We start from the raw sequence: 27,952 nt of genomic DNA on the forward strand, positions 1-27,952 counted from the left end.
TGTTAAACCATGTATTTACGCTACAGAGGTTTAATATGCAAGTTGCTTGCACATTATCTCAGGGTGTGAAAGAAAGCAAAAATGAAATCCTGACTAAAAAAGCAAGAATATTATTAGCGAAGATGAAAAGGCCACAAAAATTACTGATAAACCCTCAGTTGACTTCACCTTTGTGTGAACACATTGCTGATGTTCGGGTAAGGGACGCCTGATAAGGATCTGGTAAACTAAACTTGCTTCATAGAAATACCCCAAGTTAATATTTGGACACAGCAATCAAATACAGTCACAGGAATTAAGACTATTTGTTCTCTTCTTTAAAACTCCTTAGGTTTTAATTAGTTGTTTTTCCTCATGCATTGTATGGTATTGCTATGAAAGCATCGGGGGGGTTGTGTATCGTTCCTAACCCTGGACCCATGTTTGTCTCTCGCGCCCTCTGTTCTGTTCTGTGTCTTATTGTGTGTGTCTCATGTTTCCTGTTTTGTTTTGATAGTTCCTTGTTCAGTGTATTCAGTTAGGGTTAGTCTTTTGTCTTTCTCTGCTGTCACACCCTCCCACATTGCTGTGTGTTCTCCATTGTTCCTTGTGTTTTCAAGCTTTCTCCCTAGCTCCTTGTCCTGGTTCTTGTTTTTGTTCCTAGTTCCTTGTTCTCAGTTTCCAGTTTTAGGTTTTGTTTTCATGTATTTAGTTTCGAGTCTTGCGTTTTGGTCCAACTCCTACCTGCTGCACAGCATCTCATGACATCCATACCATATACATAGGCTTAAAATAAAAAATTAAATAAAATAAATACAAAATCGAAGGGGAAACCATGACAAGTGACCTACACAATATGTTGTTTGCTCAATACACATTTTATTATCTTAGTGTTTTCTCTTTTGGGGCAAAGATTACTCCGAGACTTAGCCAGCAGGTACATTTGTTTCACTGCTTTAAATGCTTTAATGTGCTTTTTGGCATATTGAACATATTTGTATGCTTATATGCATTATTTCTACATATACACTCATATGGCACATACCTTTCACGACAGGCACGGAGGCTGTCCAGACTCTAGATGCACTCTCCAAACCATATGCCTGCTTTGTTGACAAACCTAAAACATTAAAAATCTAACTTTAGAAGTCTGTACATTTTTGAATTATGACACAGCTTTCATAATTTTCCCACTGTACGCCATCACAGAGGATTTTTAAACTAAAGGATCAGGATTAACAAAAGTATAGTTTTAGTTATTTAAGAATTAAAGCAATTTTTGTACATGGCTTGCCCCCACCCCACTCCAGGTCATGTGAGGCCTGCTATTCCCTAACTCTCGGTTCCAAACAGATGATGCAAGGGGACCAGCATTAGAGAAGAAACTAAAAAAAACAAAAGAAATTCTCACAGAGGCAGTAAAAACTTTAAGAGTGCCCAAATCAATAATCTGGTACATTATTTAGAAAAAAAGAACACACTGGTCAGCTCAGCAACACCAAAAGGCCAGAACCCCAACAAAAGACAACTAAAGTGAGAGAATTATTTCCATGGTTATTAAAAAAACAGGTCAAACAGCGATATGTAGCAGGAGGTAGATGTATCAGTATCAAATTCTACCGTTAAGAGATGCAAATACAGAGCAGAAGACTTTCATCAAGTATTCAAGTATTAAAAACTGATATTTAAAACTTTTATATAAATATATTTAATATTTAGTTTTCCAATCAAAAGTAATAATAAAGTAATAAAATAATTATTCAATTCAAAATTGGCAAGGCAAAATTACAAAAACTATTACACTGTCGAAAAAAGAACCCCATCGGCCTAACTGTACTTTATATAATCTAGTTTGGTCTAGTCCCACGGTACGATTGTTTTATTTTTAACTTTTGCTGTGTTATTATTAAAGGTGTCAATTTTTATGTCTTGGAAATGTCCTTGAGTGTTTGAAATGCAGAAATATTATTTGTTATTATTGTTATTAACATAAAATGTTGATTTCATTGCTTGTTAAGTTCAACGTACTACAGAGAAATAAGGCTGTCTCAAAGGCCTCTGTTGTTTTGTAGAACATTTTTAAAATGTGGGAGTTAAAATAAACATGAGCTCTGGAGATTGTCATGATTGATTGTCTTGGGTTGTGGTCATGTGACCAGTCACAGGTGATTTAAGATCCCTGATTTAAGATGATGAAAAAGCAGGTGTGCTCAAAATGTCACGCACTGCTAAGATACAGGAAATAAGTTGATAAGTTGAGTTCTGCAGTATGCTTTTTTGTGTCCTTATATTTTTTTGGGGCCCAGTACTTAACTCATATATTTGTGAGTGCATGGATGGTTTTTCTGTTTTATGCAAAGACTTTATATACAAACATCTTAAGCTGGCACATCCAATGGCATGGAGAAAAGCCAAAAATTGCCTTTATTTAACTGGAAACTGTGCTTTCTTCAGGGCAATCTGTAGTATATATTATGTACCAGAGATGTGCTGATTGCATGTGTTGGAGGAGAATCCAGCTGGCTGTTTTTCTTCAAGGAGCTGGTTCAGTCTCTCGAGCAGAGGCAAAGCCTTCTGCTGAAGCAAACCCATGATCTTCACATTCGGTTGGTATCCACTGTACTGCACCAGGCCATATTCCTTGAACCAAAACTTCCCACACAGTACAGCCTAGACAGTCGAGCAGAAAAAGATAACCGTTACGCAATCCAAGCATTTATACAACAAGAGTCCAATCTTAAACCAAGGCACCTCACTGTCTTACTTTTACCTTCTAGTTTACCTTGAAGACCTAGAAGGATTGTTAAAATGACCCCACTATACACTCCTACAAAGTTTTATCAAAGATTTATCAGAATTGATTTGAAAGTTTATGAGTTGCAAACTCTACCAGCAAAGCCATAACTTTGATGGTGATGAGATTAAGCTTGCTTTCACCTCACTTTGGCTGTTTACTAAAGGTTCAAACAAAACAGAGAGCAAAATAAAAGATAAAAATATCTGTTCTGTTTTCTGCTATTTTTATTTCTTTTAAGGGGTTTATTTATATTCAGTGTTCTTTATTCACCTGAGCAGTGTCTGCACGGAGCAGCGAAAGGTGTCTGACAAAGTGAAGTGGATTAAGAGTGGCCTCCAATTCAGTCTGTCTGGAACAACACTGCTCCACCAGCTCTCTCTGTCCCAGCTCTCTGTCCTGCAGGAAAAATAATGACAGCCTTGTTATTTACAGTGTTAGAGAGTGCTTTTCACAGCAAAGAGCTGGCGTTAAAGTTTAACTACAAGACGTTCCAAACCTCTCTATACCATACATTTTTTACTGCTGGCATAAAAGAGGAAGTGGCCTAACGGTGTCACTCATTTACACAGCTGAAGTGATAGCAATAAACCATAAAGCAACTGTTCTTACTGTAGCATGAATGTTTGTTGACCAATCTCCTGCCTGTGCCATCCATTTTTCCTGTTCCTCCTGCAGCTGATCCATATACATGTCCAATTTATCAAGGCCAGAGAGGAGCTCTGAATGCCAAACACACTGCTGATCCCATTCCTCCTCGTCACCTGTTCCCACAGATGGAGAAACATAAGCTTAAATGCCTGCCAAACCAAATAAAAAGAAAAATAATATTTTAATTAATTAGTGTGCTGTGAGACACTGGCAAGAAACCACTCTCCTTTGGAAAGCTATGAATATAAGTGCACTGCAGGTCATGACTATAATTTCCTTCGTGCTTTCATTCACTCCTACCAGCTTGCCAAATAACTGACCTAACGTGAGGATGTGCAGAACAAGTGGAGGCAGGATCAGAGCCAAGCGGGAGTGCTGAGCTGCTCTCCTCTGGGCCTCTGTCTGTGCTGAATCCTGCAGCTCCATGGCTGCTTCCCTCAGCTGCTTCCCAGACCACTGGGCCTGAAACAGAGTACAGACACTGTGAATGAGAAAAAGATGCACATATTTGCACAATGACACTAAAAAGCCAAATGCATGAACATATCCCCATTCTAAGGTGCAGAGAACAGACACACACTTTCATATCTTCATGTAGAGGAACATTGAGGAGGAACAACATTTTCACTTGCAGTGCAATAAAGAAATTGAAAACTTTATTTTCCAGTGTTTGCTCCCGATTCATTTGCATTATTTGTAAATGTTAAAACAGCTCAACCCCTTTGAATTTCTTGCTCTATAATAATAATGGATTGGATTTATATAGCGCTTTTCAAGGCACCCAAAGCGCTTTACAATGTCACTATTCAGTCACTCTCACATTCACACACTGGTGGAGGCAGCTACGGTTGTAGCCACAGCTGCCCTGGGGCAGACTGACAGAGGCGAGGCTGCCATTTCACACCATCAGCCCCTCTGGCCAACACCATGTAGGCAGTAGGCTAAAGTGTCTTGCCCAAGGACACAACGACCAGGACAGAGAGCCCGGGATCAAACCGGCGACCTTCCGGTTACAGATGCGCTTCCCAACCCCCTGAGCCACGGTCGCCCCTATACTTCAAGTTAAGGCTCTATAAGATATTTAGAACCAGAAAGGAAACCGCTCCTGCTGACCTGATAAGAGTTTACGTCTGTGACTCTAAAGAAACACTGGGACAGAGTCGAGTCCAGATCAGTTAGAATATCTTCCTCCCGCTGCCTCTGCTGCTGCCAGTAACCGTTTCGCACACACACCTCTCTTTGAAGTGCCTCCACCTGGCAGGAAGAAACAAAAATATATATATCATATCAGATATCACATCAGAAGAGGGGGGCATTTGTGAAAACATCTATCTGTTACCTGCACACTGTCAGTTTGCTCTCTAATCATTAACCAGTAGGAAGATGTAACTGGCACAACATTTTTTCTAGATGCATCCAGCCTTGCCCCGACAACTGGGGCCAACAGCCCTGTCACTGGGTCAACAGTCTGAGATCCATAACGGATCGCCACCAGTCCTGTGAAGTATAACAGCATCAGTAAGCAGAACTTCCACAATTCTGTAATGTTTAACTGAATTTAATTGCCGCCAGGCCCGGGAGCTGCTGCCAGTCTCCTCTGAAGCCTTCCCCAAACTGCAGCCTCAGTTCATACTCACGCCACCTGCCATTATCTCCTAGACATGCTATCAAATCTAAATTAGGATGCGGTCCTAGCTAGTGAAAAGCCAATTAGACAAGATTAGGTTTTATACTATATATCAAAAGCATGTTTTCACAATACCTTTTCCATTTGGGTCCTCCATGGTCCCTGCCAGTGGTATTGTTTTCCCAGAAACAAGATCAATCTGAAATCCCAGGATCGGTACACTAAGGCCAGATCCTAAAGGATCAGGATACTCCACCCCTAGCAAAGCCGGTACACATATATCTGAACCTGGCAGAGGCATCTCTCCTGGTATGAACAAAACAGAAGCGTGTTATAGAAGAAGAAACAAATGCAATCATTCAAGTTCTGTCAACTAACATATTTCTATCAAGGCTTTTTAACCAGTGTTAAAAAGAATGAATTTTTACATTCATTACACATAAATGCAGACAAAACCTTTTTTAAATGAAACATGATCATGATTTCTCGAAACATCTTACAAAACATGTTAAACATCATGAGAAGTGAACCTAATCACCTTAATGATTATCAAGGAAAAAAGGTCAAACACTGCAGTTGTGGCAACTACAATGGGAAAGTCAAAGTAACTCACTGAAGATCTACAAAAAAACTGTAGATTTATATAAGTTTATATATAAATCTACAGTTTATATCTACAGCAGCTGTAGATTCCAAGACTTCAACAACTGTAGACACAAACAATTGTACATAAGAGGAAATAAAACAGCTCCACCCAGAGGAAATTGGTTTGTTCAGGAACCACAAAAGCTCAACCAAACTCAGCCATGAACTGGAAACTTCTGGGACACCAGCATAACTGTTTCCAGTCAGTCACAGTGGTGGTAGCATCATGCTGTGGGGTTGTTTTGCTGCCAGTGGTACTGGTACATTGCGCAAAGTGGATGAAATATTGAAGGATGGTTACTTCAAATTCTTTAACTTCACCTTAAATCAACAGCTAGGTGGTTGAAACACGAGGGAATATGTATATATTTGAGCCTGAATACATTTTTGACAATGTGTGGATGTCAAAGGCCAATTCTTGGTTTTTAAAGTTATTAAAAATGTATGCTGTATAATAGTTCCACTGTGGAAAAGGAAAAATTGAAAAAAATAATTAAAAATGCCTTGGTACCATGTTATTCGAAAGTTTATATAAACTTCTGACCACAACTATTTATCGATATTGAAATCCATGCCATAAAGTTCCCAGTGCACAGTTTCTGTGCTGATGTTAATGTCAGAGAAGGTTTGGCACTGTGCAGTTATTGAGCGAGCAGTAAGTAGCTCACCACTTAAAGACCTCGTTCTGTAAGTTGACATGGTCTGACTCTTCATGACTGTGTTGTTGTGGTTGTGGTACACTAATGCCACTTACAGTTTGTCATGTCTAGGGGGGAAGAAATGTCTTGTTGCAACCCGTTAATGTAAACTACTCAAATTCAGTGAACTCTTTATAAAATCCCATTCTTTTATTAGCATTTTTGTAGGTGCTTCATTTTATGGAGCTGTGAGTGTGGGACTGAAAAACATCTGAATTCAAAGATTAACATGTAAACGTCAAAACTCTATGCAAAGCCTTTCTGGGATTTCTTAATACGTGTAGTTTCCTATTGTGCAGGAAACTGTTTAACTCCCTCACAAAGGCTGCCTTTTGGTTTTTGGCCTAACGCTCTCTCTGGTTACCAATCAGCTATTTCTAATTACTTTGTACTACTGGAGAAACACGTTTCCATGCCTGCAGGAGACTGCAATGCAAACTATGTAAATCAAAACTGGATTATTTCTGGCTCTTGTGCATACTGAATTATAAATATGCTTTATCTGCAGCCAAGGTAATATGTTTCTTTTACATAACCAATAGCAACAAAAGGTCAAGCATACTTCTCGGCGCAGCAGCCAAATTTAGCTTAGAGGTTTAACATTACTTAGGTTAACTAGAGGTTTGCCTGTCTGCTGTAAAAAGTTAAATGTCTCTTAATTTCCAGTTAAAAAAAAAAACAAACAGACACTGGCCATTAAACTAACAGTCACTTTCATTTCTCAAATTGTGAAAAATCTGTTATGTTTGATTCTAACCGTTCTCTAATAATCATCACATGAACGATATCACCAAAACACTTTTTCATAAGTTTTTTTAGGTCAAGGTTTTTTAATTCAGGTTGCTTTCGGTGTCGGAAAAAGGTCATATGAAAAAAGTGAGGCATGATGACTCATTTCCAAAAGCCATATTACGCTTCAAATTTTATGGGTCATTAACGTTGTTCCACTAACGAGGAGCCAATAACTGAAAGATGTACTCAGTCCTTAGCAAATGATTTGTGTTTTATTTATATATATATATATATATATGTGTGTGTGTGTGTGTGTGTGTGTGTGTGTGTGTGTGTGTGTGTGTGTGTGCAATATCTGCTTTGTTTTATTTATCTATTTATTTATTTGTTTGTTTGTTTTTTTTGAGACAGGCTCCTTGTGATATATAAAGGTCGTGTAAAAAAAAAAAAAAACAACTTTAACTTAGTAAGTGTCATTGTCCTGGAGCTCTTCTTCACTTCCAAAGCCTAATTTAAACTTTGAAAACAGACATGGACAGACAAATTACCCATGAAATGTTTCTCCTTTGTTTTCAGCAGCAGTAGATATTTACTCACTTTTTATAGAAACACCCAAAAAGCAAATCAAATGGTGTGCATATTCCCATGTGCAATACGATAAATAAAATGGCTACATCTTCCTGTTTTCGAAAGCATGGACTTTGAGGGGTGTGTATCACAATGGGCTGTGCAAAAATAAACGTGGGTTGAACAAGATTCATTTTATGCATCTATAATTTGGAATTGAGTGTGACTCAGGCACCCCACACCTTGCAAACCTATGATTCACACCACCACCATTAGTTCATATTTGTGACATGATGGTAGGGATGATTCACACCACTAACAACAGTTCACAGTTATATGAAGTAATTTGTCACAGAAGAAAAAGTGTGACCATGTGAATTGTATTGCCTGTGTGACATTAACCCCTGGTGGGACAAAGGGTTATCAGAATTCAAGTTTTTCCTAATTAATAAATCAAAGAAACCTTCTTTCTTACTGTTGTTTTGTCAAGATTCAATTCTACTCCATTACAAATTACTGGTAACAAATTGAAAAAAAAAAACTACTATGTTATTTTTTGTATTATTTTTTTGGACACTTTTACTTCTATGATTATCAAAGTTCCGAACTATACTCTCATGCATTTTAAGTATGAATACACTATTATGATGATACCTTTAAAATCAACAGTTCCCTGTTAATGGTGCCAATTAATATCCACACCATTGATTTTTGCAGTAAATACATTAGGCTTTGCATGTCTCTGTGTTCTACTTCTACTAATGTGCAACACTTTTCTGCTTTGGTGATTTTGACCTCAGTCTTAAAAGTAGGTTAGCTCATGAGTTTCATTTTGCACACTTGGGGAAATCCAAGCTGTGGAGCCTAAATATACTTTGACTTGTTTTCACATTTACAGTTTATGTAAATCTTCTTTGTATTTGCTCCCACTTTATCTCTCAGTTTCATTTTCCCCTGACATGCAATTATGAGGTATTTCTCTGCACTGCTACGCTAACGATACTCTGGTGCAGCTGGGTGTTAAAGCCTGTGACCTTAGCATGCTGAGATCACTAAATGACTCACAAGATTATATCAAAAACAGAATGTCTCAGAAATTTTCTGCAGCTTAATTATATCAGGAAATAAATCCTGTGTTTTGCTGACTCCCTGATGGATCACATTAAGCCCCCTACAAACAAACATAGGTATTGCTTTGATTGTAACTTAAGTTATTTACTAGGGGTGCAACGATATTCGTATCGATATTGAACCATTCAATACAGTGCTTTCGGTTCGGTACGCATATGTATCGAACAATACAAAATTTGTAATTTATTTTATCAACTTTCCTTCTGACAATGCTGTCTGTGTTGAGCGCTCAGTGAATCTGCGTTCGACTACTCCGCCTAGGCTGCACTGTCGAGCGCAGATCCACTGAGCGCTCAACACAGACAGCATCGTCAGAAGGAAGAGCGCAGGGCAAGCTAGCGAGACAGAAGTTAAGCTCTCCTTGCAACATGGCAAATTGAACCTCCCCCACCCTCATTCAGATCTGGCGTTTGGAATTATTTTGGTTTTCATGTGACGTATGACCCTGAAGGTAAGCGTGTCATGGACTAAAGTAATGCTCAATTACATGGGTGGGAACTGGTGTGTTAGCGCAGTTAGCTCGTTAACGTGTTGGCCGTCCAGCCCCATGCACGGGGCGATCCGCGGTAGCTCGTTAACGGAGATTTGCCGTGTTGTGGCGTTAAGGTCATTTCAACGAGATTTACGCTGACAGCACTAGTGGGAACAAAATGAATATGACTGCACATTTACGCCGACATCATCCTAGTGCAAAGACAAGTGGAAGCAGACAAAAACAACAAGCATGCATGCTACAAACTTTACCCGAGTCATTTAGATAGCCGTTAGCACATGATTCTCCTTATGGAGACCTGATATGTTTAATATGCTGCTGAGAATATACCCCAGAAGAAGCGTATAGTATAGCTTTTATTTTGGAAAGAGCCATTTCTCTGTAATAAACTCTCTTTTCCAAAGATGAGTGATTCCTCAATCAGATACAGGGCTCGCAATATCGCTAGCCCGATGTCCTGGGGCTAGCGATTTTTCCAGTCGGGCTACCAAAATCTATCTCTGCCCTGCCCGTCGGGCTATTGTAGGAAAAATATATGTCAATGCTTTTGCATTCTTTCGGAAATGTAGCTGGGTAATTATGTCATTGGCATCGGTGAGCCACTGTCAATATGTGACATATTGAAATCGCGTTTGAATTGGCGCTTGTTTTTTGCTTTCACTTTGCAATCGCGCAAACTGTGTATAGAGAGCGACATTACTGATTGGTGAGTGACAATAATTTGTGCACCAATTCCTCTGACATCGTCTTATCAATCGTTAGCTTACTATGCAAACATGACAAGTGAAATCTCCCGCAGCTTAAACATGTGAGAGGTTGATCGCGCAGAGAATCGCTGAGCTTATGTGAGTGCGTGTGTAAAAGCAGCAGGATATATATTAGTTCTGCTGAGCCAAATAAGACAGGTCAGGGTGAAGAAGTGACAGCCAAAGAAAAGCTTACCACAAAACGGAAAAGTTATGACAAATCAGACTATAAGGCAAAAAGAAAGTGCAGCTTTATGGTTTCATGGACAAAAGAATTTCTGTGGCTGCGATATGATGAGCTAAATAACCAGGGCTGCACATAAGTGGTCCGCAGGTGCGCATTCGCTGTCAAAATAAAAAACACGCACAAGGGTTAGGGTTAAATTTAAAAACTGTACTTTTGAGTTAAAATATATATTTATAATTTTAATAAATGACAAATTAAAAAGGCATGAACATTTTTTTTGTATCGAAAAAATATCGAACCGTGACACCAAAGTATCGAACCGAACCCAACTGTGAATTTTGTGTATCGTTCACCCCTACTATTTACATCAACTTTCAAAAGTAAATACAAAATAGAAATAAATCTATATTTAAAAGATATAGGCCTTTTCACATGTCTTTGTCTCCTCATCCCTACAAATATTTCAACAGCCTCTTCCCCTGCCTCAATTAAAAACTCATTAATTGCCTCCTGAATGTACAGAACTTGGTTGCCATGACTACTAAACAAAAACCAAAAGTAATGACAACATTTTATCAGTACTTACACTTTGGGTGATTTTTTTTAACCATGTTCATCAATTATAAGCATTTTGATTGTTTTATGTTTTCAGTATCTTGTGATCATTAATGGACAATAACGTGTTTCTGTAATCTGATTACTTTTTCAAGTAACGAGTAATTAGATTACTGTTACTTTCTCATAAACAGGCTGCGTAACTGCGTTACTAAACCATGATTGTTTGTGAGAGTGTCTCATGACAATGACGTACAAGCGTGCAACGTCCATGGCAACAACAAACGTGTGTAGATCACCAATGGATAATATGGAGCATGGTAGAGAGTACGACCGTGCAGCGCTTAAAGCTTGGAAGTACTGACATTACTTTGAGTTTGACTCCGTAAAAAGTGACACAAACATTAGTGTCTGATGTACACTCTGTGTGGGAATAAAACTTTTTTCTACAGAAAAAAATGGAAACTTCAAATCTGAGCAAGCACCGAGCACGCTGTAACAGGAATGTGAAATTCACAGAGAAACCCCCAGATCCCCCCACTGACATGACCGCTGCAGCACCACACCACACTCCTGCTAAACAGGTGAAACTAGATGTAAGAGTGACAGGATTTTGTGCTGTGGAATCTTTGGTTTTATTTATTTTTTGCTGTCTTTTACTTGCATCTATTTGAAAGAGTGAGTATAAACACAAAACATTATTTATATGCTCGAATATGCAGAAAATAGGTTTAAATGTTAAACAAATTTCTTCAGGTGAAAAACTGTTGCGTATAATTTAATTTTTGCTTGATGCATTGTGCATAAAGTTAAAAATTAAAACTAAGTAATCTAAGTAACTAAGTAATAAGTAATTAATTACTTTTGGAAATAAGTAATCAGTAAAGTAACAGGATTACTTTCTTGGAGAAGTAATCAGTAATTAGTAACTATTAGTTCTTGCATTCTTGTGTAGGTTGTAGAAATAAAAGTAAAACTGTATGCTTATGCAACCTTCGGTTGTTCTTGGCCTCTGCACAGAACTGTGTATTTCAGCGTTCTTACCATTTATATTTGCTCCAATATCAAGTCTGAATCTCTCTTCTCTGAGAAATGACTTCATTAAATTTTCTGAAGTTAGTAATAAGTGCATTTCAATATGCTGAGTAAGAGACCAACACCTCGTAATTTTTCCTTTCAGCAACCAGACTGTTTGTGGAAGATGGTGAGCAAAGATTAAGATGAAAAGCTAAAAGGAGATTGAAATGCTAACTTTTTTTTCCATGTGGAGAAATGTATTTTTAGTAAACTTAGAGAAGCTAAAAGTTTAGAGAGCACCTAAAGGTGAAAGATAAGAGCTTCTCAAGAGAGAAAGAAGCAACAACAAAAAAAAGGAGAGAAGAAAAAATGTTTTTTTTTAAAAACTGTTTTGTACTGCCCAAAAGTATTTCCTCACCCAGAGTCCCTCCATCCTGCTGCAGACCCATGGACCACTCCTGCAGGATCTCCAACCTGGTCTGCAGCTGTAGTTGACAGTGCAAACTCCTCCCCCAGGCCTGCTGGAGCTCTTTGGCTGCAGTGAGAAGATGATCTTGTTGACTACTCCCTCTGTCACTGCCAGGTTGGGACTGCACATGTTGCAAACTTTGATCTGAACCCCACTCTTCAGTTAGTGGCTTCAGCACATTCAGTACTTTGAACAATGCTGCCAGAACCTGTGAGACACAAATCTTACTCTGACTCCAAAAATGTTTTTATTTTTGAATCAAACATCTGCTATTATCTGTTTCATTTGTTTTGTTACATAGAAACAGTTACTTTTTATCATATCGATACTTATTATGTGAATGCAACCAAAAGCAATCAGTCTAATTAAGCACCTTGCTTTCTAATAAAGTTTGATATCCTCCTGCATGGGGCACTAGTTGTCCAGCCCGTATGGTTGCCCCTCCAACTCTCACCATCTGCCCACTCAGTGGTTCAACAAAGGGCTCACCCAGCAGGACTCCACCTACTGGCAGCACATCTCCTACAGAGGCACACAGAACAAGTTTGTCTGACTGAAGTTATGTACTCTAGAGTGTAACGGGAACTCCAGCAGCTCTAACCTGTGATTGGATCCAAGTTCACCCCGACGGTGAGCACAATGTTCCCTGTCCTGGAGTCCAGCATAGGATAACCAATCTGTATAGGCTGTGGTAAGCGGGTGAGAGGGCAGACATGGATTCTTCCCAGAGTGTAGACTAACCCAGTTTGGGGGTGAATGGTTACTGCCAGAATAGGTACTGGGACCCCTTTGTCAGGGTCTGCCATGGGAATCCCCAGCTGCAGTCTCTGGCCTGGTCGGAGGCCTCTGAGGTGAGTGCTGGGGAGAGGCTGGTCTGAGTGGCAGGAGGTCGGGTAAGGAATGAAAGGAAGGAGAGGACTATCCCACTTCCTGTTATCATCTGGAATCATTTAAAAACAGCACATAATTGCTTTTTAATGCAGAGGTCTCAGACATGTTTCATGAACCATATGAGCCCTTCTTCAGAAATCTTTAATGCGTGTCATAAGTTATTTTCCATGAGCTATTTTAGCATAAAATGGTTATATTCATTTTGATTCAGTTCATTGCTGCTTGAAATGACCAGGATCCCAGTGTATTAGGCTTTCTATTTGTAGAAACAGCATGTTTTGGTCAGGTTGTAACATGTTTAACACAAATGATCTGTTCTTCTTTAGTAATTGTATTCTAATAGCACGGTTTTAAAAATGACTCTTGGTGAGTTTAGATTTATTCATCTCTAAAATACAAAAGATTGCCATTGGTGTTTTGTGTTTTCTGAGCATAAACACAAGATTGATTGATTGGGCTCTTTATTTTTTTTTAAAAAAAGTCTGAACTAAGTTCACATGAAATCTTTTTTCTTTGACTGTTTTATTTAGCATTGCCCTCCTCAGTAACCCACAGCCAATTCATACCTGTACAATGGTCAGCTGTGCAAACTAATGTAGAGCTGGCAGGATCATAGGCCACGTTTCCAGCAATGGGCAGAACTCTACCGGTGTGTGGATGAACAAAGAAATTAGGCGGCACTGCCATCGTGTGGCCGCTGCTCAGCAGCACATGGCTGTGAGCATTTGGCCTTATGAGGCCTGTGACTGAATCACAATAAACAGCCCCAGAGACACGGACGGACCCATCAGGATCTGGAGTTAAGCAGAAGAGGAGATTATTGTGATCAATCATCTAAATAAAATTTTCATTTAAACCCATTCACACTGTTTGTAAATTTAAATCCACAGCCTTATGTGGCTACACAGTTATGTTTGATTTACAACAAAAACATACAGTGTATTTATTGGATACATCATCTAACATTTAGCAAATTAATAATGGCCTGTATTTGTATAGCGCGTTACTTAATCCCTAAGGACCCCAAAGCACTTTACACTACATTCAGTCATCCACCCATTCACACACACATTCACACAATAATGTATTCTAACCCAGCTTTTCTCAGCCATAGTCTGTCTGCATGTTGCAGTTCACCTAATAAGCAGCAGATGGTGTAGTTTCTTTAAGAAACATAGGCGCAGATAAACAAATGAAAGAGTTTTGACTCACCAAAGATGTCATCTTTGGTAAGGACAGTTCCAGTATCAGGGCACAACAGTTTGGCTCCTATACCTTCGCCCAACAAGCCCCAAGACCCCTGACGGTGGCACTCTGCCGACAGTAGATCTCCCATCTCATCGACCAGTGATGTTAACCTCTGGATCAAACTGAAGATGGGAGACAGCAAAATGAATATTCAAGGGAATTTAAACCCTTAAACTCTAAGGTTCCCCATTACTACAGTCATGTGGAAAAAGAACGTTTTCACAGGACTCTATGCATGTGGAAAACGACATACATCCCACAATTCAAAAGTTTGTAGAATCACTTTTTAACCTGAATAAATTGATTATTAATAATTGAGTATTCATTGATGGACAGCTCTTTTAAGGTCCCACCCTTGTATTTCACTAAGGACTTTGATTTGCTAACTGCACCGCTTTCTTTTCTTTTTCATCCAATTTCTTGTACCTTTGCTGCTGCACTGAAAATCATTGTCCTGTTATGTTACCCAATTTCTGTCATGGTCCTGGGCCATGTGGGCCCAGTATTCTTAGTTCCTTGTATTTTTGTATTTCGTTCCTTATTTAGGCCATGTTTTCTGAGTTGCCCTCATGTTGTGTGTGTTCCTCCCTGTGTTTCTTGGCGAGCTTTGTATTTAGTTTTCCCAGTTTAGTTTTGTATTTCCTACGTTCTGCCGTGCCAGCATTAAAGCTGTGTTCTTTAAGTTTATCCCCGTGTCTGTGAGTCTGCATCTTGGGTCCTTCTCCTGCCTGCCACACAACGAACCATGACAATTTCAGCCATCTATGTTACCATCTAGAGCAGGGGTGCCCAATCCCAGTCCTCGAGAGCTACCGTCCTGCAGCTTTTAGATGCATCCTTGTTCCCACACACCTGAATCAAATGAATGGCTTGTTATCAGGCCTTTGCCAAACATGATGGCATGCTGAAGAGATCAAACCATTTGATTCAGCTGTGTTGGAGTAGGGATGCATCTAAAAGCTGCAGGACGGTAGCTCTCGAGGACCGGGATTGGGCACCCCTGATCTAGAGTCTACTCAAAGACTGCAAGTTGCCTAGATCCTGTTGGTGCAAAACAAGCCCAATTATCACCCCTCCACCCATGTCCTTGACAGTTAGTATCAGATGATTGTGCTGATATGCTGTGTTTGGTTTCCACCAAACATGGTGATGAGCATTATGTCCAAACATCACTACTTTGGACTCATCAGTCCAAAGGACAGTCAGTCAGTTCTATAAATTTTAATTGTGCTGTCATAAACTTTGAGGTCTGTAGCGTCTGATATGTGGCTCCTGGGTTTTTTGGTCAGACCCTGGGGTGAATTTGTTGGGACCTCCACTGTTGGGGTACTGAGTAAACACACACCTGGCTCTTTCTTTTTCACATGGCTGTACTTGAATAACTGAACAAATGAAAGCTTTACATTTGTTGGAACAGTTCAGTGGAAGTCTGGTTGTTACTATAAAGCTTAGACAGTAGTCTGGTGCACTCTCTGAGCCGAGATGTGAACACACTGTGGATCCTCCACTGGGCCTGCTGCTCTCGCCTCAGAACCTGAAGAAAACCAGTCATACTTGATCATGTATACCTTGCTAATGCAATAATTTTACATCTGAAAGTATATACTTGTTGAGCGATGCTATCTAAATATACTTTACTCAAACTGATGCTACACTTGCTATTAAAACTTTTGTTAAAAATTTGAATATAATTTGACATGTATATGCAGCTTAATAAAATGTAAACCTTCAGCTGACTGTCAAGTAGTGTCCTCAGCTGTGAGGCCAAAGATTTTCGTCGCACCACCTCTCGTTCAATCTCCCTCCTCAACATCGCATAACCTTCCCCCGGCTTTTCCTCAGCGATCATATGCGGATGGAGTATTTGCAGTTTCCCAAGCACTCCTTGGTATAGCTCTTTTACCTAGATGAACACATATTTTGGAGACAAAAAGAAAACATTAAGTGTTTGTCATAAGCAGATAATCTATTGACAGCCCAAAGCAACAACCACACATTTAAATAGCACTAGTGAGAAATGCAAGCTGCAAGAAGTGCATCAGTGCAAAATGTTCCATCTCCACTTACATCTTTAACACCTGAGCTGTCCTGAGGGCTGTAACCAAAATCTGTTTGCTTTTTTAATAACTTAACTTTTCCAAACATTCCCAAATTGCTCTTTCTCAAATTACACAAAAATAAGATTCTCTCTTCCAAATGTTCACTACAGCAAATATTCTGTTTTGGCAAGAGATGGTTCCCAAAGCGTGCTGGATGTAGAATGGCACATGTATGCTGTGAATTCTCCACAAAATGTCCTGTTCAATGGGGCATTACTGAAAGTTTGTACTCGGGAGCTGTTAGGTTTTCCAATCAGACTGAATCAGACATTTGTATTCTTCCCTGCAAAGAAGCTTCATTTTAAAAAAGAAAAAAAAAGACACCTGAGGGCTAAATTATTTATTGCCTATTCATAAACCAATAATATAGGCATATTCAATATGCAGCTTTTATTTTAAGAGTGCAAAAGAGAATACTCTTTTGTCTGGTGTGTTTCTTGAGAGAATAAGCATGAGTGTGTGAGTGAGACAAGAGAGTAAGCGTTTATCATTTGACATGCTTTGTGATTGATTTAAACTAACAGCAGCAGACCTCAGTGGTGAGCTGTCCCAGTCGTGTAGTGACAGACAGGCTCTGCTTGAGCAGGAGGCTGTAAAAGGTGTTGCTGTTGAATGCCTCCAGATCCACCTGGTGTTCATAATCCCAGAACTCCTCCGAGGCGTCTGTGGAGGCTGTAAAAAAAAACACCGTCACAAAGAAAAGGATTACAACAATATAAAAAACTCATCCAACTTATTTCAAGGTGAACTTTGATAGGTTATAGCATTATGATCTTTTGAAACACGTAAGCATGTTTTGCAACATCCTCTCTACTGTTCATTTACAGACACACAGAAGCCTTGCTAAACATTTCACATTTTACAAGCATGTAGCAGGTACTTATTTCTCCCTTTTAACAGGTATTTTAATATGAAAATGTAACATTTTGTGGCATAAGAATTCATTTTAAATGAAGTAATAAGGTCTTGAGGGAACTCCATAAGTTCCCTAAAGATCACTGATGTCCATGGACAAGCTGTTCCTGGCAGTTCCTAAAGCTTTTTCAGTTATTGTGGAATGATCTGTCTGCCCATGTTACGTTGCTACCCCTTGATTTGGGGGGTATTTTGGTGCTTTTTAAAGCACTTTGTCAAAACTGTGTTTTTTATAAGGGCTCTATAAATAGATTGGATTGGATGTGGGCTGTTTTGATTTTACTATCAAAGAGAAATCAGGCATGTAAAGAGGGGTTTTTCCAGCAGTGTTTGGTTGGAAATTTCACCTTAGGGTCATTGCCGGTGCTACATGAGATGTTACAAGGGTTCTCAATGTGTCAGTGTGTCGTTTCATGTTCATTCAAGTGCCATATGTGTACACTCTGCAGGTGCATTAGTTGAAGTGGAGAAAACCATGTTATTTATGTAATGTATTGGGCTTTAGGGTTTCGACGAATGAGTAAAGTGTCAAAGTGTTTACGTCTACAATGTTCCACCTGGCTGAATGGAGCCTTGAGTTGTTCTCGATTGTTGGTTTCGATGAGTCTTTCTCTGTGAGATCACCCTTGAACCTTTTGACGAGTAGTCATCCATTTGGTAGGCCAGCTGCAGCGAGCGGTACCGTGCTTTGATTGGCTCCTTCTCTGGCCATCCATATTCACGAAACAGGATCTACATAGTACAGACTCATCAATTAGAGTGATACTTTTATATTTCACATATACTTGTGTATGTAGACTAACCAGCATTGTCACACATAAACAGAGGATGACCACAGCTCCAAACATTATTCCTACGGTCACCAGCCAGTCTGGCCGGAGTAACAGGTTGCGTCTCCTACTGATTCCCAACCTGGTCACGTGACGTGGGATGGTAGGGAAGAAAAAGCCAGGCTCATAGCACTGGCCACCCGCAGGCATCACTCGTACATACTGAATAATGAGAAATAAGTAGTTAGAGTATCGTGGCATAGCAGAAAGAGAGAGAGAACTTACTATTTACTTGTTGCTACATCAAGGAAGTTATCGTGTTTGGCTTCACTGATTGGGATTTGTTTTTAAACTACCTACATTACATTGTATAAGAGAGGTAAAGACGAGAGTGCAAGTAGGGTGGATTTATGACAGAAGGACAGCAGAGAGTTTACAAGATAGTAGTGAGAGCTGCTATGATGCACATTTTGGAGACAGCGGCACTGGCAAAGAAGCAGGAGGCCAAGCTGGAGGTGGTGAAGCTGCTCAGATTTTTGTTGGGAGTGACTAGAAGGGACAGGATTGTAAATGAGTACATCACAGAGAAAGCTTAAGTTCAGCATCTTAGAGACAAGATGGAGATGGACATGGGCATGCAGAGGGTTGATGTGACGGAAGAGGATGTAAGGGATAGAGAAAGTGGAGCAGCCAAAAGAAGAAGAAGACTTAAATTTCCTTGTTTGATGGAACAAACGTGGATTACCTAATAGCTATTTACTAACAAGGTGTAGCTGCTTATAACACTAGCTTCATGGGGTATGCTTAAAGAATACAGCTGCGGTCAGAAGCTAACATCCACTCATCATGTGCATAAATGTCGTGGCAATTTGGGCTTTTAATGATTTCTTTGAACTGTTCCTTTCCAGGGTGAAATGACTGTACAGCATACATGTTTAATGACTTTAAAAACAAAGAATCTAGTGCACAAGCTTGAATTTCTTTTGGATTATCTCTAATCCACACAGCGTCAAAAGCAACATAAGACTTCAAATATGTACATATACCCACACTACTATTTGGTTCATTGCACCTGAAGCTTTTGGTAGCCAACAGCAATCATATGGCATTTTTCCCTCTGGATATTTGACCTCTCTTCTTGGCAGAATAGTTAATTTAGACTGGTTGGTTTCCTGTCAGGAACAAGCTTTTAATATATTCTACAAATGTTCAATAGAGTGGAGGTTGGGGCTTTGGGAAGGTCATTGCAGAAGCTTAATGTTAGCTTGCCTTATCCATATCAAACCCAGTTCTGATGTGTGTTTGGGGTCATCAGTGGAGCACTCGACTCTGTCCAAGTTTCAACCATCTAGTTGCTGATCTGAGGTTGAAGACCTTGGAGGTAGTCCCACTCTTCACAATCAGTTCAAAGAAATCATTAAAAATCCCCAAAATAACCATGACTATGATGAGTCCTTAAACATCTGAGCTTAACTGTGTATTTCTGTAAAGTTTGTTACCAAATGTTTGTGCTGATGGCTGCTCGGTGTAAAGACATATACTCCCGGCTGGCTAAAGACCACAGCAAAGCAGCTAGGAGGAGTCCATGACAATGTCAGCTCTTCTTTTAACTGTCTGAATGCGCCCCAGTCAAAGTCAGTGTTTGTGTTGTACAAGTTGTCACTGAAAGACATAAATAAGCGAGTTGGGAGAAAATGTACAAACAGAGAAATGGCAGGAGAAAATGGGCATGAAAACAAGTATCCGGCTTACATGTCATACTGGGGATAGTGACGTGGGCTGACAGTGAAGAGTATTACATCACCCAAATGGAGACATGCTGTCGGGTTCAAAACGCCACTTATGCTTGGCCTTCTTCCTTTTCCATTAATATCAGCCTTATCTCCTCTCTCCATTTCTGTGTCTCCATGACTGATGTTTCTAATACTGACATAATGTTTCCCTGAAAATCCACAATGCAGTGCCCTCATTATTGCAGCAATTACTTGGGTAAAATTGCTCATGCATTCATTTGTGTATTCATGATGTGAAAAGATTGTTTTATTATGGCACACCAGCTGAGCTCTGAGAATCCTGTTGAGCGGTGTCAGGAAACAGTCGCTCAAGTTCCTTTGGGAGGCCGCTGAGGAGGCCAAGGAAGCCTGCATCTGCAATCAGACAGGAAGAAGACAGATAGATAGGGGGAGGGTTCTCAAAAAGAGAGAGAAAGAGAGGGAGAGCTGCAAAGCGATAAAGTGCAGGACATAAAAGGCATTGTGTGCGGCTGCGTCTCCACCTGTTGTTTGAACAATGTAGACAGGACGTGATGACTGGATCTGGCTGCTGCACTGCAGGTTCCCTTGGGAGTCCCACTGTTTAAAAATTGTCTCTAGCACACTGCCAGAGACGCTCGACACCTGAACACACACAATAAGTGTGTTTGCCATTAATAGGTCACTGCAGCACTGTCTGCAGCTTTCTCTTTTGGAGAAATAAAGAGGTTTTCGCATAGATGCGTGCATATTATACCTAAAAACTGTCCATCATATGATAGTTTCAGTGCAAATGTTACATTATATAGTTATCGCACAGTTTTTGTGCTTCAGTGCATGAACCTGCAATTTCCTTTCTTCACCTGATTGTCATAGCTCCACACCAGTCCCATTTCCCCATTGGTCTCGCACTGGAGCTTCAGTTCAGCAGCTGCCCTGCTCCTGCAAAGGCCTCCACATGCAGCTCTTCCAGGAGGCTCTCTACAAATACACAGGCCCAGCTCCCCATCAAAACCCCGGTAGTCCTCTGCAGTATGGCACACCTGCAGGAAAAAGGCAGAGCAAGAATCAGCTCACAGTTTTTAGTGGTCTCCTTTCTAAACAGAAAGAACAGTGAAAGCATTGCTAATGAAGTTAGAGTTTCATGCAGTAGTTAATGGTTAAATGCTAAGTGGACTTAATATGAGTCTGTGCTAGGTAAACTATTGTCAGGTTCATGTAAGAGAGGGCAAAGACATCTGGTTTGTACTCATTAGCCTTGCTTAATATGTTTAGTCAGTGTGTTCTGTAAACAGGCTGCAGTTTAAAACTGAACTTGTGTCACATATCTTGAGCACGAGTTTCCTGTCTAATGTCATTTTGTGGCGGAACCTTTGCCCTACTTTGACTGTATACATCTGATTATGACATGATTGCACAATGCATAACCTGCTGACTACAGTGAAATGACCACTGGTGTCTGTCCCAGCAGTCTCCATACTGTGTGCGAGTTTTTCCGTCTCTGCAGACATCGTACTGTTGTTGTACACATTTGTCTCCATTTCCGGTGGTTTGATAGCCGATGGTGCAGTGGCAACGTCCATCACTGGCCTGTGGAAAACTCAGGGGGATAGCAGTTCATGCTGTGGTCAGTTTGTTACCTAATATTCCAAAGTGCTCATTCATTCATTCCTTCATTCATTGACACACACAGACACACTGCACTTTGAACCTTACTACATATCAGAGTATTATTATTGCTCAGTCTGAACATTGATTTTCCTGTCCTTCCTTTTTTATACAACTGTATACACAAACACCGATATGACAGCGAGACAAATCTCATTTCTGTTAGTCTGAGCTGATGAAAGAATATCTCAACACCTGCGCGCACTGCAGTAGGCTAGGAAATTTGACCCTGAAGTGAGGAAACTTGATCAGAAGCTATTGAGCTTGAAGCTACAGATTGTTCTGTCGAATGCTTCAGAGGGAAAGTGAGGAAGATACTCTGCCGACTATAAAAGTGTTCACACTGGAACACGGCTTTCCTAACACAAAAAAATACAGGCTTGAGAAATTTGAGCTCTTCCTTGGGTTTCATTTATAATGGATGAACTCAAAAGACAATAAAGGAAGTGTGTGACAAGCGCTGTCGAAAGCTGTGATGTGTCAGATGAAGTCAAATGAAAACAATGGGGAGAACACATAGATACACTTAACCCACAATCTACACAAATATCCAGGTGGATCCTTCAATCATGTGAAAAACACTTCAACAAAACAAGCCAGTGAACAACACCTGAAAACTCTGTCCTTCTTCTGGACAGATGCAAGTGTCCTGGCCAGGCACAGGCTGCTGAGCCACTGGACCACAGGAAAGTGGGGAATACAAGCCGGGTCTAGGGCAGTAGTGATGGGCAGGACACTTCAAGCAGCTGTCCATGGACACAGCTCCAGCATGTGGACCATATGTTCCTTTAGGACAGGGGACTGGAGCAGGGCTCCCCAGTGGGCAGTAGAAACCTAATAGAAACAATAACATCGTGTCACACACACACACACACACACTATAAAACAAATCTTTTGCCATCCATTTTTCTTTATTCTCTTTATTTTTGCGTTGTTGCAATGTTTTCCAGAATAATGCCACTTTATTATGCACTCAAAACAGCCTACCTGGCTGACAGCGTGGTCTCTCCTGGTTATGTCCACTGAAGTTGTTTCCACGAGTCACAGTTAGCAGCACAGAAGCAAACAGCCACCGCAGAGAAGCTAACCCCATGCATTTGCAAGTTTGCTGCATTGTTAATATGTCCACCATTGAAGTAAAAACCAGATGAACATTAATCCCAACTCTATTCCAGACTGTGGAAGGAAAAAATGAATAATTTAATCCATGATCCTTGTTTTCATCATAGACTGGAAAGTACTTCTAGAGATGCTGCAAACCCACAGAGATGCAAGGTAAGTAGTGTGCTAGTTAATCTGCATAACTTTCAATGGCTTGCTGAAAAATTTATAAGGCCAGTAAGGTAAGGTGACAGTAAGAGTGGAGTGACTGGTCACTGGTGGAAAGCAGCAAAGAAAAACAGACTGATGCTGCCTGATCACATTACTGCTTTTGTTCTTCTCAATGCTACCATGATACTGATTAATGATTTGGCTCCTGAGGTACAACAACGCAGCTTTGCTTTAGAGGAGTCTACTGAGAATGAGGTGCGTCTCATCTAAGAGAGGATATCAATAAGATTTTTGTATAGAAATGCCACTGCAGATTCTGCTTACAGGTCAAATTCTTTATTGATTTCCTTATTGATTCCTGAAAAAATGTAAGTCTACATGGGTTTTCAGGGTCAATGCAGCTTCATTATCTCTGAGTTAAAAACAGCATGGAAACACAGAAGAATAAAGGCTTCCCAGAAACTGGGTTGTACAAAAGCTCCACTGCTCGGAGTTTCACGTCATTGTTTTGTGACGTGAGACTGTCAGAAAAACACACCAGCACTGATAAAAGGAACAGAGAATCCAGAATCCTGTTATTTCCAGAATCTTTTTAGCTTGCAACCAGTTCTCAAATACCATTCCCATTCACAGAGGCAACTTTTAAATTCACATAGTATGACAAGTATGGTATGGATAACTGATCAGATCAAGAGTCTGTCATTGTGCAAGCTTTAGCTTCACCTGCCGATGAACCAGTCTCACAAACCTGTCGAATGCTGCGTTGTCCGTGTGTGTTTACTTTCTGATAGCTGCTGCAAATTAGCTGAAAGTGGAATGAAACTAAGGTCAAGGTCTGTGTGGCTCAAAAGCGACAGATCATTTGCATCAACAAATGCCACTTTTATCTGTGAACTGATTAAACTGCCCATTGATCATCAGTAATCCAGGTTGTTGTTATATAAAGTGTAATGATCTGACGAGTTATTTCCATGCAATTTTATGTAATGTTAAACAATATCATCATTTTCTAGAAATATAAACTCGTGGTTATACATCCATGTGCCCTCAGCTCACCATATACGTGTGACAAGAGTCACATATGCTCAAACTCTTCAGTGCAAAGAGGAGCCAACAGGTCCATTGTTGTGTACAGTAACCAAAGTCTTTCTCACTCTGTGCTGTTTTTGTAGTGAAATAGATACTGGACTTTAGATCATACGAATAACCTAGATATTCCACTAGGGTAGCCATGAACTATGATCTTCTGATGACTACTCGCAATTTATCTAACCGAGCAGCGTTCAACTTTCACCCACATACGCGTGTCACTGGTGGGAAAAGCCTGCACATTTCACTTACCAAAAAACAGTAAACATAGCCAACAAAGAACTGCTAAATAATATCACAGATTTTATTACCAGCAGCATAAAAATATAAAAAGCAAAAGCAACTCAAAAGTTTAAAAGGACCTCCGCGCTGTTTACATGAGTTGTTTTTTTCTGTTCTTACAAGCAGCACAAACACTGATGAGTAAACTCTTCTCTGTCAAGCATCCAAAGCAATCCATGATAAACTAAAGCTTGGTGAGCTGGTCCAAAACGCATTTCGTTGAACTGTTACACAATTTAAAGACTACAAAACACACAACAAACAACTTTTCGTCGGGAATGATGCATAAAAAGCCATAACCTTGACTGCAAGTCAAACAAGCTACTCAGTGCAAATATTCACGTAGTCTGGGTTCTTGTAAAATGAGCTTTTGACGTAAAAAGACAGAAATCAGGCCAAAGTTCACATGTGTCTGCAAATAACATTGTTAAACTTGTTTGGGTCACCCTAATAAATCCAAACCCCTGCAAGAATTCAAGGTAAAATGTCCACACTTGGGAGGAATGAGACCTTTCCATGAACTATAGACTGACATTTACCTCTTGCACAGATTTCTTCTTTTTTTTTATTTTTAGCATGGAGGTAAGGACAAAGACATTTTAAGGCCTTTTAGAACAAAAGAATGAAAGAGGTACTAAGCAAAGAGCAAATTCTTCATCTAAAATATCCACTATTCTTCATTTGCACATCATCTGTGCCAACCATCTCAACCTTGCCTCTCTAACTTTGTCTGTCAGTCTGTGATAGACTCATCCTGGTCATGTCCTCATTTTTGGCATCTGCAGCTCAGCCTCCTGTGAAGTGAATCTAAAAAAAAGTGTCACAAAAAGAGGTTGTTTATCACATGCATGTATTTGAATTCTGGGAGGAAGCCTGAGTACCTGGAAGAACCCATGCTAGCACAGGGAGAATGTGCCAAATAGTGCTAGGCGGTGGGTGGCTTCTCAGACTCAAACTCCAGCACACCCCTGTGCTCTCCTTTCATTAAACAACATGTAGTCATGCAATCTGAACTAGTTCATTATAATGTGAACTTTGAGCTAGCTGCCTCTTGTGCAGTGTAAACTTACCCACTGGGTTTGTAGGCTTTGTTTTTGCATTTTGATAATTACCCTTTTCTTGCTGGGGGTTGTAGCCAGGAGTGAAAATGTTTTTACAAAAGGGGGTAGATGGACTGAAACAAGAGATCCTGTCTAAACTTTGCATGCAAACGCTAAGGTACAGCTGGAAACTAGCACTAGCTAGCTTGGGTGAAAAGGTTTTCATGTAATTCATAAAATGAACATCAGACTTCTTTAAGTATAATCTTGAAAGCTGCTTTTAGGTGCTCCAAATGTTATCAGTCATCTCCCGTGACAGTGTAGAAGGGGCAAAGGTACAAAACGCTGCCATAAATAGGCCAGGCTACACCTTTGTTACTTGAAATAATGGCTTCTCAATCACAAGGTAGCCACAACCTATAGCATACACATCTTACTTACATTTTTCTGCTATAAATCCAACTATAGTATGCAAATTGCATCCCACACTGTATTGAAATGAGTGTCTGAGACCAGAAGCTATTGTGGTATCAAATCAAATGAGAACGAGAATGAGTTCAGTACAGTCAGACTCTTTATTTTTTCTTTTCACTAGTGGAGTTAGGCTTTGCTGGATATTAGGGTTACAAGTGTAATACACTTTCAAGCATTTGCAGACGTGAAGGCCATTTCTTCCGTGCAAGGTGTGTTTCTAACTTACTTTAGGCTTTTTTTTCACTCAAAATTCCAAAGGTAGTAAAATTCTATCATCAGTGTGACCCTCCACGTGTTGACTGTTGACATAAGCAGAGTTGGGGCAGCTGCTCTGATAACAAGGACTTTATAAGTCAGATGAGATGAGCAGTCAGTCCACACACCCCTGATACTCAGGTAAAGACATACTTACATGCATAATGTGCTTATTTTTGTACTGGGAGAAGAATATATTGAAACGTTCTTATAGTTATATGTTTTGAGGGTAAAATTCTAATATTTTTCTATCATCTGTCCTTCTACAGAAAGATGAACATGCATTTAAAAGTTGTAATCTTTGCTGTGTCCTTCCTGACAACTTCAGGTATGTTTATCTCCTCCTTTCCTCCTTTTTCTTCATTTTGCCATGTGATTCTTTATTTATGTAGATTTATGCTTTTTTTTTAAACTATAGGATACCCACTACACAGTGACAGCAGAGAGCCAACGTGGTCTGATGGAAAGACCAACCAAGCTCATGGCAAGGCAGACCTCACAAAAGATTTGCAGTAAGTTGTCTTCATGAACGACCATATCTTCAGTGTCTAAAGACATATGCAAATATAAATACTTGCTTATTACTATTTTGTAGCATATAACCTGTCTTCACACGTTATAATTCAGTTCTTCTTTCTTGATTTCTGCAGAAAGGTTTACAAGAGCAGCATAGACAGCAGTGCACTTTACAACCAAGAACATGATGACAACCCTGTGGCAGAGGAAATGCAGCGCAAGCTCGCCATGGAGTCGGAGCGCCTGCGCATCCGTCTGCGTCAAGAGCTGGTGGAGCTGCGAGAGAGGCTGTCCCCATCTTCGGCGCATCTCAGTTCCCGCCTGGCCAGCATGAGAGAACGCTTAACTCCCCTGACTCAGCAGCTCCAAGGCTCTCTTAGTAGCAACAGCCAAGATCTGTGCAGCCAGCTGGGTCTCTATCTACAGGCTTTAGAAACAGCTGAGGCTCAGGAGGAGGCCAGTCCGTCTCTGTATCAGGAAGCCTTCGAGTTAATCAGCCAATCCCTGGAGCACAGCAGTTTTAAGTTTGCTAACACCATCAGTGACTTTTATACCAAAGCAAGTGGAGTGATTGAACATCTGAAACAGACTAGTGATCGTGAAGAAGAGCATGTATGGCTGGAAATGAGCTCCAAGTTGGGACAGGAAGTGAGTTCACTTAAAGAGGAGGCACAGAACAGAGTGGAGGCCCTGAAAGTACAGCTTTCTGCAGTGCTACAATCTGCACAACCTCATACAGCAGAAGTGAGAGGTAGCATAGAGCAGTTCTGCCAAAATGCATCCGTGGAGGTCCAAGTGCTTCAAGCTCGAATGGAAAGGCTGTTCACAGGGCTGGAAAAGGAGCTTGGGGTCCCAAGAGCCTCTAGCGCGACTTCTTCTTCATTTACACTCCAAAGTGGCTCTTTGCGGGAGGACTTCTCAGTTAAGCTCTCAGCTCTGATTCAGGACATTATGCAGTCAATGCAGTGACTACAGAAATCTGTATTCCTTTTCATTTATTTGTTTGTTTGTTGCCATTGTAGCAGCTCAGTGAGTATGTTGTAAATATGTCTGAAAGTGTGAATTTGATGCATTTGTCTCATTCTGTATGTGACCCGGTGAGGAATTGTCAATATGTATATATATGTATATATATGTATATATATATCGCTGTCTTTTGAGAGTAAAGGTATTCATGACACTGTACAAATGACCCTTTCTTTCTGTCAATTAATTATTGCATGTCAGTCACAGAGTCTCTGAGTTTCTTTGTTTGTTTGTGTTTATTTAAAGCATATACTTTATTTGCTTATAAGCAGTTGAGATTCTATAGAAGACATCTTACAGAAAAAACATCTTGTAGACAAGTATAATCAAAATTTATTTCTATTGCCATAAAATATCAGAATTAC

General features: G+C 40.1%; 2 protein-coding genes across 2 annotated transcripts in view; one reads left to right on the forward strand and one right to left on the reverse strand.

Moving 5' to 3' along the window:
- The window catches only part of LOC146694019 (uncharacterized), a 31,973-nt gene extending 10,418 nt beyond the window's left edge, over positions 1-21,555 (reverse strand). The window contains exons 1-24 of the mRNA XM_085430085.1: positions 21,394-21,555; positions 20,829-21,008; positions 20,490-20,610; positions 20,269-20,361; positions 19,967-20,156; positions 19,714-19,876; positions 18,248-18,436; positions 18,002-18,176; positions 17,062-17,201; positions 16,157-16,333; positions 15,834-15,964; positions 14,395-14,552; positions 13,749-13,976; positions 12,893-13,231; positions 12,665-12,813; positions 12,241-12,499; positions 5,187-5,357; positions 4,764-4,921; positions 4,538-4,678; positions 3,745-3,886; positions 3,386-3,537; positions 3,047-3,172; positions 2,460-2,649; positions 1,025-1,099 (exon numbers count right to left, since the gene is read on the reverse strand). Coding sequence (XP_085286211.1) covers positions 1,025-1,099; positions 2,460-2,649; positions 3,047-3,172; positions 3,386-3,537; positions 3,745-3,886; positions 4,538-4,678; positions 4,764-4,921; positions 5,187-5,357; positions 12,241-12,499; positions 12,665-12,813; positions 12,893-13,231; positions 13,749-13,976; positions 14,395-14,552; positions 15,834-15,964; positions 16,157-16,333; positions 17,062-17,201; positions 18,002-18,176; positions 18,248-18,436; positions 19,714-19,876; positions 19,967-20,156; positions 20,269-20,361; positions 20,490-20,610; positions 20,829-20,858 — 3,697 coding nt within the window. The 5' untranslated portion in view covers positions 20,859-21,008; positions 21,394-21,555. The remainder of the gene's footprint in view (positions 1-1,024; positions 1,100-2,459; positions 2,650-3,046; positions 3,173-3,385; positions 3,538-3,744; positions 3,887-4,537; positions 4,679-4,763; positions 4,922-5,186; positions 5,358-12,240; positions 12,500-12,664; positions 12,814-12,892; positions 13,232-13,748; positions 13,977-14,394; positions 14,553-15,833; positions 15,965-16,156; positions 16,334-17,061; positions 17,202-18,001; positions 18,177-18,247; positions 18,437-19,713; positions 19,877-19,966; positions 20,157-20,268; positions 20,362-20,489; positions 20,611-20,828; positions 21,009-21,393) is intronic.
- Positions 21,556-26,182: 4,627 nt separating this feature from the next.
- LOC146694020 (uncharacterized) lies at positions 26,183-27,948 on the forward strand. The gene is made up of 3 exons (XM_085430089.1): positions 26,183-26,373; positions 26,464-26,557; positions 26,696-27,948. Exons 1-3 carry the CDS (start codon positions 26,319-26,321, stop codon positions 27,528-27,530), a joined length of 984 nt encoding a protein of 327 aa, XP_085286215.1. The 5' UTR covers positions 26,183-26,318; the 3' UTR covers positions 27,531-27,948.
- Positions 27,949-27,952: the final 4 nt, after the last annotated feature.

The sequence above is a fragment of the Copadichromis virginalis genome, linkage group LG14, assembly GCF_057382275.1.
Source record: "Copadichromis virginalis isolate Kocher_CV1m ecotype Utaka linkage group LG14, C_Virginalis_male_GT1.1, whole genome shotgun sequence".
NCBI classification, from domain to species: domain Eukaryota; kingdom Metazoa; phylum Chordata; class Actinopteri; order Cichliformes; family Cichlidae; genus Copadichromis; species Copadichromis virginalis.

Excerpts from the sequence above, each read along its gene's own strand:
- LOC146694020 (XM_085430089.1), top strand. The coding sequence starts at position 26,319 with ATGAACATGCATTTAAAAGTTGTAATCTTTGCTGTGTCCTTCCTGACA. Across the intron at positions 26,374-26,463 it reads GTCCTTCCTGACAACTTCAG|GATACCCACTACACAGTGAC; the intron begins GTATGTTTATCT and ends TTTAAACTATAG. Across the intron at positions 26,558-26,695 it reads GACCTCACAAAAGATTTGCA|AAAGGTTTACAAGAGCAGCA; the intron begins GTAAGTTGTCTT and ends TGATTTCTGCAG.